The sequence below is a fragment of the Carassius gibelio genome, chromosome A24, assembly GCF_023724105.1.
Source record: "Carassius gibelio isolate Cgi1373 ecotype wild population from Czech Republic chromosome A24, carGib1.2-hapl.c, whole genome shotgun sequence".
Lineage (NCBI taxonomy): Eukaryota > Metazoa > Chordata > Actinopteri > Cypriniformes > Cyprinidae > Carassius > Carassius gibelio.
In genome coordinates, this window is record NC_068394.1 from 11,307,301 (window position 1) to 11,320,458 (window position 13,158).

At 36.9% G+C, this 13,158-nt stretch overlaps 1 protein-coding gene across 6 annotated transcripts in view; it reads right to left on the reverse strand.

The window, feature by feature from the left end:
- Positions 1-13,158, reverse strand: part of LOC127946450 (semaphorin-5A) — a 132,607-nt gene that overhangs the window by 57,569 nt on the left and 61,880 nt on the right. For all 6 annotated transcript variants that reach the window (XM_052543037.1, XM_052543036.1, XM_052543035.1 and 3 more), the window contains 5 exons: positions 9,099-9,197; positions 6,265-6,478; positions 5,100-5,385; positions 4,511-4,646; positions 2,259-2,463 (listed from right to left, as the gene is read on the reverse strand). In XM_052543037.1, coding sequence (XP_052398997.1) covers positions 2,259-2,463; positions 4,511-4,646; positions 5,100-5,385; positions 6,265-6,478; positions 9,099-9,197 — 940 coding nt within the window. The remainder of the gene's footprint in view (positions 1-2,258; positions 2,464-4,510; positions 4,647-5,099; positions 5,386-6,264; positions 6,479-9,098; positions 9,198-13,158) is intronic.

Below are 13,158 nucleotides of genomic sequence, written 5' to 3' on the forward strand. Positions count from 1 at the left end.
CCACCTGGGCTGTCACCTTAAATATGGATGTGCTATCTGGATCAGACAGGGCAAAGAGGGCAGCCTGACTACTCTCCAGAGAAGATTCATTAGCTTCTCCAAAGGGTGGCTTTAGTGCAGTTAAAAGAAGGACTGAATTATCATCTATTGCAAGTTACACATCCCTCTGTGGAGCATGTGGTCTGTGAGTCCATGGAGGACATTCATTGGTCTCATAATGTCACAAAGAGTGAACTGGATTGTTTTAATAATCTATATAATATCTATTTTATCCAAGCCATAGTTGACGTTATTCTTCTGTTCACTCCAAAGCGGCCTGTCAGGTGTTTTATAGTAGCCATACAACATGTGGGGCAGCGGACTTTTAGATACTAGAGCAACTGATTCGGTCCCTGCCCTTGTCAAAACAAGCTTCAGTGCTCTATTTCATTCCATCCGACTGTGAAATTCCAGCTACGTTCCTCACCCTTCAAGCTATTATTGTCTGGCATGAATTGAATCGCGGCTAACTTTATAAACATGGCACATAAAGGACTGTTTGCCATAGCAGAGGATTTATCTTAAAGAGCCTCTCAAACATTTTAATCTTCAGTGCACGTCATTGTCCTGGAATAGTTGGCAAGTGACTGCAATGTTGAGTATTAAATGATTAATTCAACATTTACTCATCCTCATGTTGTTCCGAATGCGTTTGGCTTTCTTTTTGTTTTGGAACATAAAAAGACAGATTAAAAAAACATAAAAAAAAAAATGCAGGTTTTCCATACAATTAAAATGAATAGGGATTCAAGTTTCCAATCTTCAAACAAAAGATGCAAAAGAGCTATATATATATAAGTATCATAAAAGTATTTCATACAGTGTGTCATATTAGAGCACGGTGTGAGGAACAGACCAGTATTACCAATGTTAAAACTATCAAAAATTATTTTCAGTAATTGAAATTAAAACTTCAAAAAAGAAAAAAAGAAGATTAAGGAAAAGAAACAACACATTTTTTTTTTTACACAAGTTTTTAAGTTTGAAGACTTGGAATATGATCCGTATGAATTGCTTTTTAAGACCGGGAGCCATTTGTGCCCTTAAAAATTCTAATTTTTCTGTTCCACAAAGAAATAAAGTCATACAGGTTTGAAATGACATGACATTTTGACAGTGACATTTTTTGGATGACAAATCTTTTTATATATATATATATATATATATATATATTTTTTTTTTTTTTTTTTTTTTTGCTATTTCATTCTTTTATTCCCTCACTGTCAGAATAGACAGACATTGTGAATGCTGTTAAATCAGCATGAGACTTTGACTTCTGCCAATAATCGAAACCAGTTGGTGTATTTCAGAAAAAGCCATGCTGCTCGCCCAATTAGCTTTTAAACCCTGACTGTCCTGTGTGTTTATGATATACAGTCTCCTTCCCTTTAACAAGTCTATACTATACACAGTTTTTTAACAACAAATATCCATGTAATTTCATTTCTGTTGACAAGTAACTAGATGTTCGGTGTTTTTCAGCAGTGAACAGGCCAGAGCAGACAGACTTGGAGATTTCCAGTGCTCCGGTGTGCATCTGGATAGCAAATGACAGCTTACAGTACATGTAAGCACATGCTGCCTTTGATGTTTTATCGCTGCTATGTGTCTAATGCCTTTATTCAGCCTGGTGACCAACTGTTGCTTGCTTCAAAGACCAATGATTCAAGTGGACCACCAATTACTAGTCAGTTTTCCCTCTGCCTCACTTATGGCAATGCAGAAGTCTTCACTCGACAAAGCTTTGATGGTAAAAGTACTTTAATATTTTACAATTTATAATTTAATATTACAGGATTTAATGTTCATTTACAATTTTTATATTTTTTTTTTGCTCAGATCTGTTCTATTAACTATCCACTATTTATATTCTTGTTCGTTAGTGACCCGATATCCGTCTCCAGTGTGAATTGACTGACATTTTTTTCAGCATTACTACTCCAGTCTTAAATTCAGTTCAATTCAATTCAGTACTACACTAATCTGATCACTCACTATTAGCATCTGTCACATCTAATGGACCGCATTTGCAATTCTGCAGCAAGTTGTGTGCTATTAGTAGAGCATCTTATGCTGCAACTCCATTAATCTTCATCAGTGAAGTACATCTAATATGGTGCTTATTTTAGACTATATTAAATGTACATAAATGTACATAAATGTAAATGCTACTTACAGATCGCCTCTTTATTCTATGCAGAAGTGATGTGGTACTATACCTGTTGCTAGATAAATGATGTGATAGAGCATGTCTTTGCCCTGAACTACATCCACAGCCACATGGGAGAAGCGCACATTGTCCTCCATGAAGTATGGCACAGGAACGACGGGCTGCACCACCTCGTGCATCAGAATGAACTTCTGGGCATCCTGCAAATTCCTCTCTGTCAAGTTCACATAGGATCCGTAATCTATAGTGCCACACTGAGAAAGAACAAGAGAGATACAAACAGAGGGATACAGATAAGAAAAAAAGGATTAACGACCTGTAAAGAAATGCTTAAAAAAAGTACTAAAAGCTGTTGGTCTGAAGCACTCAAAAGCACTGTTGCTTGTTGTATGAAATCATGATAATTTCACCTATAGGATAAAATTTAGAAATCAGGCTTGTAGTTGTTTCCTAAATTATTGTAAAATACTTTATTTTCCTCTCACGTGGACTATAGAAAGTTAATAATCAGGTCACAGAGATCGCCTCCAATAAGCCAGATTCTGATTCAGCTGATCCAAAAAAGAAGTCCATGCTGATCAGACAGTTTTTAAAGGATTTAGATATGGTAGTCAAGTCATTTTAATGGGGTCATTACTGAGCACGCATAGAATCTGCACCCAATTCCACAGAAAGCGCTGAAGATTTTCAAAGAATCTGAACAAGTCATTGAGAGCATCTGGCCCTCGTGTGTTTGTTATTAGAGGAAAAAAATGTAATCGAACTGGCTTTCAACTCTTTACTATGTTTAAATTCATTCCGGAGAATTTCACCCAAAATCAGCATAGAAAATGTAAATAAAGTCTGCAGACTCCATCTGGGCCTGTTCACAGATCTCACGCTGCATTAAAACACATTTTACTGCTTTAGATGAACCCTTCAACTATAAAGCAATTAACAACAATTTAGGGTGAATACTTTAGACGAAGACACATTCCTTCATGCTGACCACTAGAGTCTGTACGTGAGTTTAGATTTTGGAAAAAAGTCTTAAAACTAAATACACTTCAGATTGTGTAGTGGCTGGCAATACTCCACAGGAGATGAATACAGATTTTATTAGCTCCTATCACTGTAACGGTCCTGCCTAAAATGTTATATTCTGACAAATTCATTAATAAATTCATGACCATTAAAGACATGGAAGTGGAGGCAAATTAAGGACTTGAGGAACCGATCATCAACAATATTAGATTTGGGAGTTTGTGGGTTTTGGATAATTAAATAAAAATTCGCCTCATATTCTATTTTCCAGAGAATAATCAGGCAAACATATGAGGCAATAAAACCAAAAACATCAGTCACCATCTTGTTTTAATTGGGCACACATAGGTGGTAGTCAAGGTGAGAAAATCTATTATTTTTTAGTTGTTTTTTTTTACCGCTGAAGTTCTGCCAACAGAAAGAGACCTGGCACTCTTCACAAATACAATTCTATTTGGCATTAGAGCAGCAGATACACAAATCTCACATTTATTATTGCTATTAACCTAGAATGAAATGTAGTTTTTTTTATTTATTTTTTTATGGTGATTTTGAACTGTCCCACCTCAATTGTATTTAACAATTAAAATCATACACCATCATTTTGACATAATCTGTTAAATACAAATTAAATTAATTTACAAAATCAAGTACAAATATATATAGTGTTAACTAATTTTAAAAACCAAAAATAAGTATAATAAAGCGGTTCCTACAGGATGCTGGGAAGACAAGACATATGTATTGTGAAAATTATGTTTAAACATTTTTATTTTTTTTTAATAAAGCATTTGCTTCCAAAGTACACTAATGTTCGAAAGTTTGTGGACAGTAATATTTTTTAAATGCTTTTGAAGTTGTTGTTTTTTTTTCTCAAGGTTGCAACAATATCTTAAAACAGTAAAACAGTAATATTGTAAAATATTGTTATCATTTAAAAAAAATCTATTTTAATATATTTCAAAATGTAATTTATTCCTGTGATGCAAAAGTTGAATTTTTTAGCAGCCATTACTCCAGTCTTCAGTGTCACATGATCTTTCAGAAATCATTCATACATACAGTATCATAATCATCATATATATAAATTCAGAATATTCAGAATGACTTCTTGATGAAGAGGACGATGATCATCATTCTCTGAAGGTTAAGCACCACCTTTCACTGACCATTTGAGAATTTCAGGCCCTATTTGTTGAAAGTGCCATTTCACTTTTAAAGCAGATGGAGCGAATGCATACTGTCTATAAAAGTGGCTGTCATTTTCCGGGTGCATACCTGAAAGTCAGGGTTGGGATTGGGGTAGGGCAGCCAAGCGGAGCGGGAGCTCTCCTGGTACTTGAAAGGCCCAGTGAACACTTGGGTAATAGCGCTCAGATTGAAGGTGCACACTGCTGATGCGGCAATGCTGTTGCTGAGAACAGAGTCAGAAGTAGGCAGTCAGCACACACAAACACACACACACACTTACACTTAAAACCCCTTTTTTTTTACTGACAATCATTAAAGCATATTTGATCATATTGTGAAAAATGGATCTGTCCATTGCTGACTGTGATACAGATCACACACTACCAGAGAGATAACAGCAGGTAAGCGAAATAAGGGGGAAAAAAGCAAAAAAAGGCAAAGGTATAGTGTTAAAATCTAAGTGTCTCCACACACACACACGCACACACACGCACACACACACACACACACACACACCCCATGCAAATAATTACAGGCTTCTGCTGACAAAACAGACCACAAAAGTGAAGTCCTGCTGAAAATAATGGGTCATAAGCTGACTTCTGTGGTTTGGAACCTTGAACATAACAGTGGATATCTTAAAACTGTGTGTTGTGTCCAAAAGGTGTTTACTCACACATTAGTGGTGAAAATCCCATAGAGAAGCTCGAGTTCAGGCAGGAAAAAGGTTCCCTGCAGCTCGTTGTAGTTGAATGGGATCTCGCCCGGCCTTGAGCAATTAAGCCTGGCCTTCATAAAGGTGGTCCAGGTGTCTTCCAGCAGAAAACGGCCCCCGATGTCATTCTTGCAGACACGGGCGGCACGAGAGAACACCGTCCTGCCGCAGTCATGCTCCACGGCATTCTCACGGAAGAAGAAGTAGGTGAAGTTGCCAATGTCATAGGAGGAAACGAAGTTGGGCTCTGAGTTTGACAGAAAGGGGGACAGGATGACAGTGATTAATAATGGATTGCACATGGAGCAGAACCGCTGGCCCATCGAGATGCATTTATTAATCTTATGCTTAGGTAATGGACAAACTCATTTGTCACGGGAGAAGAGAAAGGTTACGGTGAGAGACGTTCTCCATTCAAAACAGATGAACGCACAAACCCTTTGAAAGGCAAAAAGAGCAACCGTCATGGCCAGCTTCAAAAGATTCGAAGTGAGGAGGTGGTTGTGATTGACAGAGAATTCATTTTCTTTTGTGGTTAGGAGCTTAGCACATTTGCACAACTCGAAGGAGAAAAAAAATCTATTGGAAAAAGTGAATGTAATGTATATGCAAATCATTCTGTTAAGATTTTCTGATAATAATTTTTAAACCCATCAGCTCAGGCAGGTTTTTTACATTTGGGATTTGATGTCAAGGTTTGATGAAAAGATCAATTAAAGGGATAGTTCACCCAAAAATGGAAATTCTGTCATCTGTTGTTCACCCTCACGCAGTTTCAAAGCTGTATCACTTTCTTTCTTCTGAGGAATAGAGTACAATATTATAAAAAAAATGTCTCAGTGTTTTTGTCTGTACAATGGAAGCCGATGGTGACAAACACTAGATACACACTATTTGTATATTTATTTTGCATTTCCAACTCTGCACAATAACTTGTTCATTAAATTGCACTTAAAAAAAAAAAAAAAAACTTACATTTTTAGATGAACTATACCTTTAAAGAGACAACTTGTGCCACAATTTCATAAAATGATTTTCCAATAACCCCAATTAGTCACTTAATTGCACATAATGGCTTTAGTTTTTTGTAATGTAATAATTGAATTAAACATCTTTCATTCAATACCATTGAGCCATTTGGAGTTGTATTGAGCAGTACGCAGAGGGGGAAGTCCTCCCAGGCTGCGGTAGATTGCCGGGTCCCTGCCGGAAAAGTCCATAGCCGTGGCAGCATACAGCTCCCCGCTGGAAGTGATGAGCGCAGTAGAATTATGCAGAGGGTTATAGGGGCACCGTGCCATCCCACTGATTTGATCATGGACCTCGGTCAGGTTAGTCAGCTGTGCAGAGAGAAAGAGACTGAATTCAGACCATCTGGAATTCTTATACCTGAAAGGGTAGTAAATATCTTAATAAATACAAACTGAATACAAATCTAGCCAGATCTAAAATAATTTTGAACACAGTATTAGTTTGTTTTGAGTCTGAACAAAGAAAATACATCCAAACATTTCCATGGATGGAAATCTCGAAGATGTTCTAATTTTGTTCACGAGAGGTGCTGATGTGGCAATGAGAACTATTCACCATTCAAATCATTTATTAATGCGGAAACGCTTGGCATACTACCAGCCATGTCGCGTGCTTTTTTTGTGAGACGGCAAAAATGTTTATCTCATTACTTGGTTGTCACACCTAGTGGCGGCTGCAATAGCTAAATGCTAATCGTTCGCAACACACCCGTTCTGTGCTCATGTGCAGTGTGGCAAAGCTTTGATTCTTACTTAGCATGACATTTAGCCAGCAATGGGAAGCTACCATGACAGGGAGGTAATTTCCATTTGTATACAATAAGCACAAGGGATATGCCACTACAGGAAGCAAATATGACTTTTAGTGCTGGTCCAAGTTTTTTTTTTACGATTTCTGTTCCTTCACGTGGGCGAATGGAGACAGAAAATTCTCCATCTAAACTACTAGAAAAGCCATTAGTCAACCACATCGGTTTAAAGGCAAAACTAGGCAAAAACCAGGCAAAAAAAGTGGATTTTCTTGGAAAACCTGGTTCTATGAGAAAGCCTCATTTTAAAAGTGTGATTTGGGGACCTGGCAAAGTCTAAGCTAAAATCTTAAAATAGGTATGTTTAGAATGAACAGATTCTGAAAATATATTGGATTGCCAAGGATCTTGTTTTCTAGTCAAAATATCTAAACATTCTTTACATTTACACAGAAAAAAAGCTTATATTTAGTGAAAACAAGTTAATTTTTTCTTAAACTTACCCAACATTTTTTTTTCTTGCTTTGCATAAACTTTTGATATTTAAGAAAATTGAATTACTCACTACTACACATCTAAGAATATAATTTTTTTTTTTTGCAATTTTCACAAGGCAGAGGATTTGAAGAGCTGTGAGTGCTGTTTCCTTTGAGAGCACAGCCAAATCCTGTTCCTCATATTAAAACATTTGATAAAAATTGGGATCAAAAGAAAAATCCAGTTAAAGCTTCTGTTATAATGGCGCTCCTATCTGTATCTGAATGGACAAGTGAATGATTTTCGAATTGAGCAATACATCTAAAGAAGCAGTAAATGTATCTATGCAGCTTGGAATGTCATGCCTTCAGTGACTAGCTTATTTTTGTACCAGGAAATCAAACCCTATCGGTCTGTCCTGAAGGCGGATTAGATCCTGTGTGGCCTCACTTGAATGCTTTTATCTTACATGCAGCTGACGGCCACAACACTTGCCCTGTGTAATCAATGTAAAGGGGGATTATCCTTGATGTTGGCTCGAAGAAAACCTCTGCGAATGGCTGGAAGTGTCTCGGCTTCCTTCAGGACCCTCGGAGCCCATTTAGCTGGCAATAAAGTCAGGCGAATTTGCATGTTTGGCAAGGCGAAGCAGTCTTTTGAAGCATCGGTGCCAGGGAGATACTTCTCCCCGAGCCAATGCTTGAACGGATGTGCCTTTTCTTGGGCACGAAGGAAGGCGTTTATTGATGGAACATCTTCTGACAAATAGCACTTGGAAGCCTTCGTAGATATGGACACGCTAACCATAATGCACATTAATGGAGAGGGTTGAAAGACGCCTCTTAAGAAAACCGGCAGCTGTGTTTGAGCAGCGCTACAACCTCGATAGCCGGATGTTTAAAGATGCAGGTTTACTGGCGGTGTTACAAGGACATGACGGAGAGTTTACGCTCGTGCCTTCCTGGCTGCACTAAGTCCTTTCCTGCTGGCACAAGGTACATATGATGGTAAATCCCAGGGGTAATTTAGCTTTGAGGCAATAATTCCGGCCATTTTTCAAAGAGCCACTGAGGAGATGATTGCCATCGTAAGTGAATCGACTGTCATTATCATTATCAGGTTTGAGGAAAGGATAGAAGAGTAATCCAGTCATTCAAATTCAGGGATTCGAGCACAAGAGACTTACATGCATGAATGAAAACTAGGAGATGTGAGGGGGAATCAAGGGGGATGTCAGTAAATGTGCTTGGTGGAGATGCTTCTCTTTCAATCTTTCACGCTGAGTGGCATTTATTGCGATAAGTGGCGACTATGCTGCAACCCATGCTTTGGAAAAATTTTGTCAAAGATGAAGTGCAAACACTCACACAATACCTGCATAACAAGTGTGAACTTTTCACAAAGGACAAGAGACTTAGAGATACTACAAGTGCCCCACTTTATTAGAAGAACAGGCCTTGTTTGTTATTGTTTTTTGTCTAGATCTTCGGAAAGCTTCTTCTGAGTTGATGCACGAACAAAACTTTCACTGAAATGAACCACAGGCTTTGGCTGAAATACCACATGCTATGCTACACGACCCACGCAGCGATGAAAATGTCAAAGGAGGTCAATGTGGGAGAGAGAACTTGGGACAAAGCTAGCATAACATCAGGTCAGGAAGCCACTGAATTACATTAAGTCCATTAGTGCGTTTACGTTACCGTGCGATTGGTGCAAATTGGAGTGAACGCATTTGTTCCACATGTAAACAGCCTGTCGCCGTTGATGAGTAGAACACGGATGTAATTCTGGCACTCCTCCTGTGAAAAGACATAAGGGAAGATGTGTAAGCAGTAGCACAAGTGTTGATTATTAGCATCACAAATGCAAAATTGAGCCAACTCTGAAAAATGTCTGGGCGAAATCATAACACGCAATGAATAGAAGTCCTGCCTTTTTTGTTAAAAGCCAGTCAAAGTTTGTTTAATCTAAAACACTGATTCACAAGACAAGCCTGAAAAATGGAACAAAATGTCTTTTTTTCTGATATCCTTGACTTTTTTGCCCAAGTTTAGGGATTTAGCAAAAATGAGTGAAATCACATTCATATTATTATATCAAAACTACATATATTCTCCAAATTTATGTTATTGATCTGTGTATTAGTAAAAAAAATAAAAAATAATTCCGAATGAAAAAAAAAGAAAAACATTCAGATTGACACCACAATTCTTTCTGATGATGTATGCTGGACCTTTCTAATCACTTAGTCTGTTTAAATTCTAACTTTTTTATTTTTGTTTAATAATCGAATAATCATTCAGATGTACTGCACATGTTTGCATGGTGCAAATACCATAAAGAAGGGCATCCGATGTCCCTTTTAACCTATATTTTGTACAGCACATTGTCCAACAGCTGTTCTTTTAATTGTGCTATACAAAAAAAAAAAAGTGAACCTAGACTGACTTTACAAAAGAAAAGATTTGTCACTACTTCTGCTGCATCGCAACTTTAGGCTAAATTCCATTATTGTTTGATTTGAGTAATGTTATAACATGAAATGTTTCTAAATATAATCTTGACAAAGAGTTTTGAATACTTCTGTCTTTCTCCACTAAACTAGGTAAAGGATACATTAGCAAAAATAGCTGCCTGTGGTGTTTCTAAAACGGTCAGTGCGTGAACTGCCCTCCCTTAAACAAAACTTTGGTCAACTTCCAAAAATACAAAGCCTTTACAGTAAAGAAGCTAGGTTACATTTGTCTTCCAATGAGATTTCTGCTATATTAGAGCAGCTGCAGGAGTTCTTGAACCGTACTGCTTCAGTTCAGTGTGTTTTTACAAGGCTTTTTGAGAATTTAGGAGCCAGTAAATCATGCTTGTCTCAAGTACTTGAAACCCTGTCGCCCCGTCTCGCCCTCTGTTGATTTAAAGGTGTTCCAAGGCAGTGCTTAAGGGGGTCAACTTTATTTGCTCATTATAATGGCCGTTAACTTGTGAAGCAATTCATTTCCCTGCACTAAGAGGAATCCTGAAAAGAAAAAAAGATGATTTACATTTACAAATGTAATTTGGCTGGGGGGCAGTGCTTAGCTGTATGTGTAAATAAACTGAGATTTAACATACCTAGCACATCATGATGTGACGTTTATGAAAACCCCTGACAGATGGCTACATTGTGTAATATAGTTGTTTGCATTATAAAGAAAAAGTCGACAGAACACCATTCACTCCATCAAACACTTTCCTTTGTTCTTGAAACAACAGACTCGAGGAAACCAGATGCAGTGGTTGAAAGACACAATTACTGTTGGAATTCAATTAAAGATCATTTTTAGTAAAATAATAATAATAAAAAAAAACTTTCATACTGCTTTGTGATGTGTAAAACAACCAAAAAGTGATGTAGTCATAAAATGCTAACTTAAAAAAAAAAAAGGAGGACACAAACGGAGGATTCTGAAAAATTGTACTGGTCACTCTTTTGAGGACTGAGATTTTCAAGCTTCATGAAGTATCATAAAAGTGGTTGATAAAGAATTGCATGCTACATCTAAAATCTTCTGAAGCCGTATGATAGCTTTGTAAAATCATGAGAGAAGTTCATCTGTACTTCATACAGATCCTTTCAATTATATAATTGTGATAGTGATCTTTGGTCTGTTCTTCACATAAATATATCATAAGACTTCAAAAAAGTAAAGAATACAGCATTTTATGGTGTTTTCTGTACCTTTTGAAGTTTGAAAATCGTCAATGTAAATTCATGGAAAGGAGCAACCAGTACGTTATTCAAAATGCATCATTCTGTGTTCCACAGAAAGCCTGGAACCTTTTTGGAAACAACTTTTTGTTTTTTGGGGGGCGTAAACTTTAGATTACTTTAGAGATATTTTGAGCTACCACCTGTGCAGTCGATACAGCAAGACTCCACAATTGCAAGCAAGTTACGACAGCCACCTCCTGCAATTCTGAAATCCAATCACATGTTGCTCAGAGTGATCCATCTTATTAGGGGCTACAGAACACGTTTGACAAGTGAATGAAACACTTGTGGGGCTGTTCGCACAGGCTGAAACCACACTGGGGCAACTAGAAGTACACCTTGGGGTTCGGCCCAGGCTGGAAGGATGGCCGCCAATCCCAAACACAGTCCCCATACAACTCCCATATGACTAAAAATGGCTTAACATACTATAAAGCAAAGGGGGACCCTCCGTCTCATGTTTGACAGAGCTGGAGTAAGTGAAATATTAAGGAGATTTAAGAAACATTTTGTAGTACAAATCTGTTGTGATTCAGTCAGCCTTCAAAAACACAAAGGAGTCAGTGCTGAAGCGCCATGGAAACAGCTCCATAGCAAAGTGGAAGAGACATGGGAATGCCTGAGCAAGAGCGATGTCATAAATAATGGGTTAGCTATTTTAGCAGGGAGATTGCTTTCTTAAGTAAGGTAATATTTAAAACAAGCTTCATTCAGAGTGCAAATTACAGTGGGGTCTGGGGGTTTGAATTCACCCCTCTCCTCCCCCACCAAAGGAATCAAAACAAAAGGTACAGTAGGTCTGAAACATTTTCAAATGTTTCAGTAACCACACAGTTCAGATTACTAGTTAGTTAGCTTATATTTCCATGTGGCACCAAATGGTAACAGAAATTGTGCCTAAGGTTGTTACTATAGAAACAGAATTCCGCTTTAGTGGTTTTTGATATGGATCAGTATTGGACATTATTTCAACAATACATAACTACGTACTATCATGGATATAAAAAGTGTTTTGTTTAAAAAGTCAAAATAGTTGATGTTTGTCTGGTTGGTTTAGGCAAAATTCTAAATTTTTTAATTGGTTCTTTTTTTAATTCACTGGTTAAATCTGAATTAAACTGACCACGCCTTACAGGAAATTGAGTTAAAATAACAGGAAGTATGGCAGATAAATGCATTCTGGGAAGTGAAGTGTTCTAGGTCAATTCATTTGCTTGTCTATAATGTTCAAACTTAAAGATATTTTAAACTTTTTTTCAAGCCAACATTTAAAATTTGTTAAAAAATTGTTTCTGAATTTCAATTAATTTTTATTCCTTTATTTGAATTCAAATGCCAATTATACACTTTCATTCAAAAGTGTGGGCTTTGTAAGATTTTTATTATTTATTTTTTTGATTTTGAAGTAAGTCTCTTATGTTCAACAAGGCTGCATTGATTAAAAATAGTAAAATTACATTTTACTGCATTAAAGTAAAAAGAGTAGCATGAAATATAATGACAATTTAAAACATCTTTTCTATTGAATATTTGAAAATGTTGTTTATTCCTGTTATGACAAAGCTGAATTTTTAAGCAACCATTACTCCATTCTTTTATGTCACATGACCCTTCAGAAATAGTTTTAATGTACTGATTTGGTACATAAGAAACATTTGATGATCAGTGATTCCAAGTTTTCCAAAATTAGCTAAAAAATAGTGTTCCTGTAGCTCAATTGGTAGAGCATTGCGTTATCAAACGCAAGGTTGGGGGTTCGATTTCCTGGGAACACATGATAGGTAAAAATTGATAGCCTGAATGCACTGTAAGTCGCTTTGTATAAAAGCATCTGCTAAATGCATACATTTAAATTACTGTGTTCAATTTAACCAAAATATGAAATATTTGGAGAGTTTAAAACACTCTCAGGTAAAAAAAGCTGCCACAGTGGTGGCACAACTTTATATCCCTAAAGGTTGCATAAAAGTACAAAACAGCACCTAAAATGTACATATTGGACCTTTTGAAAA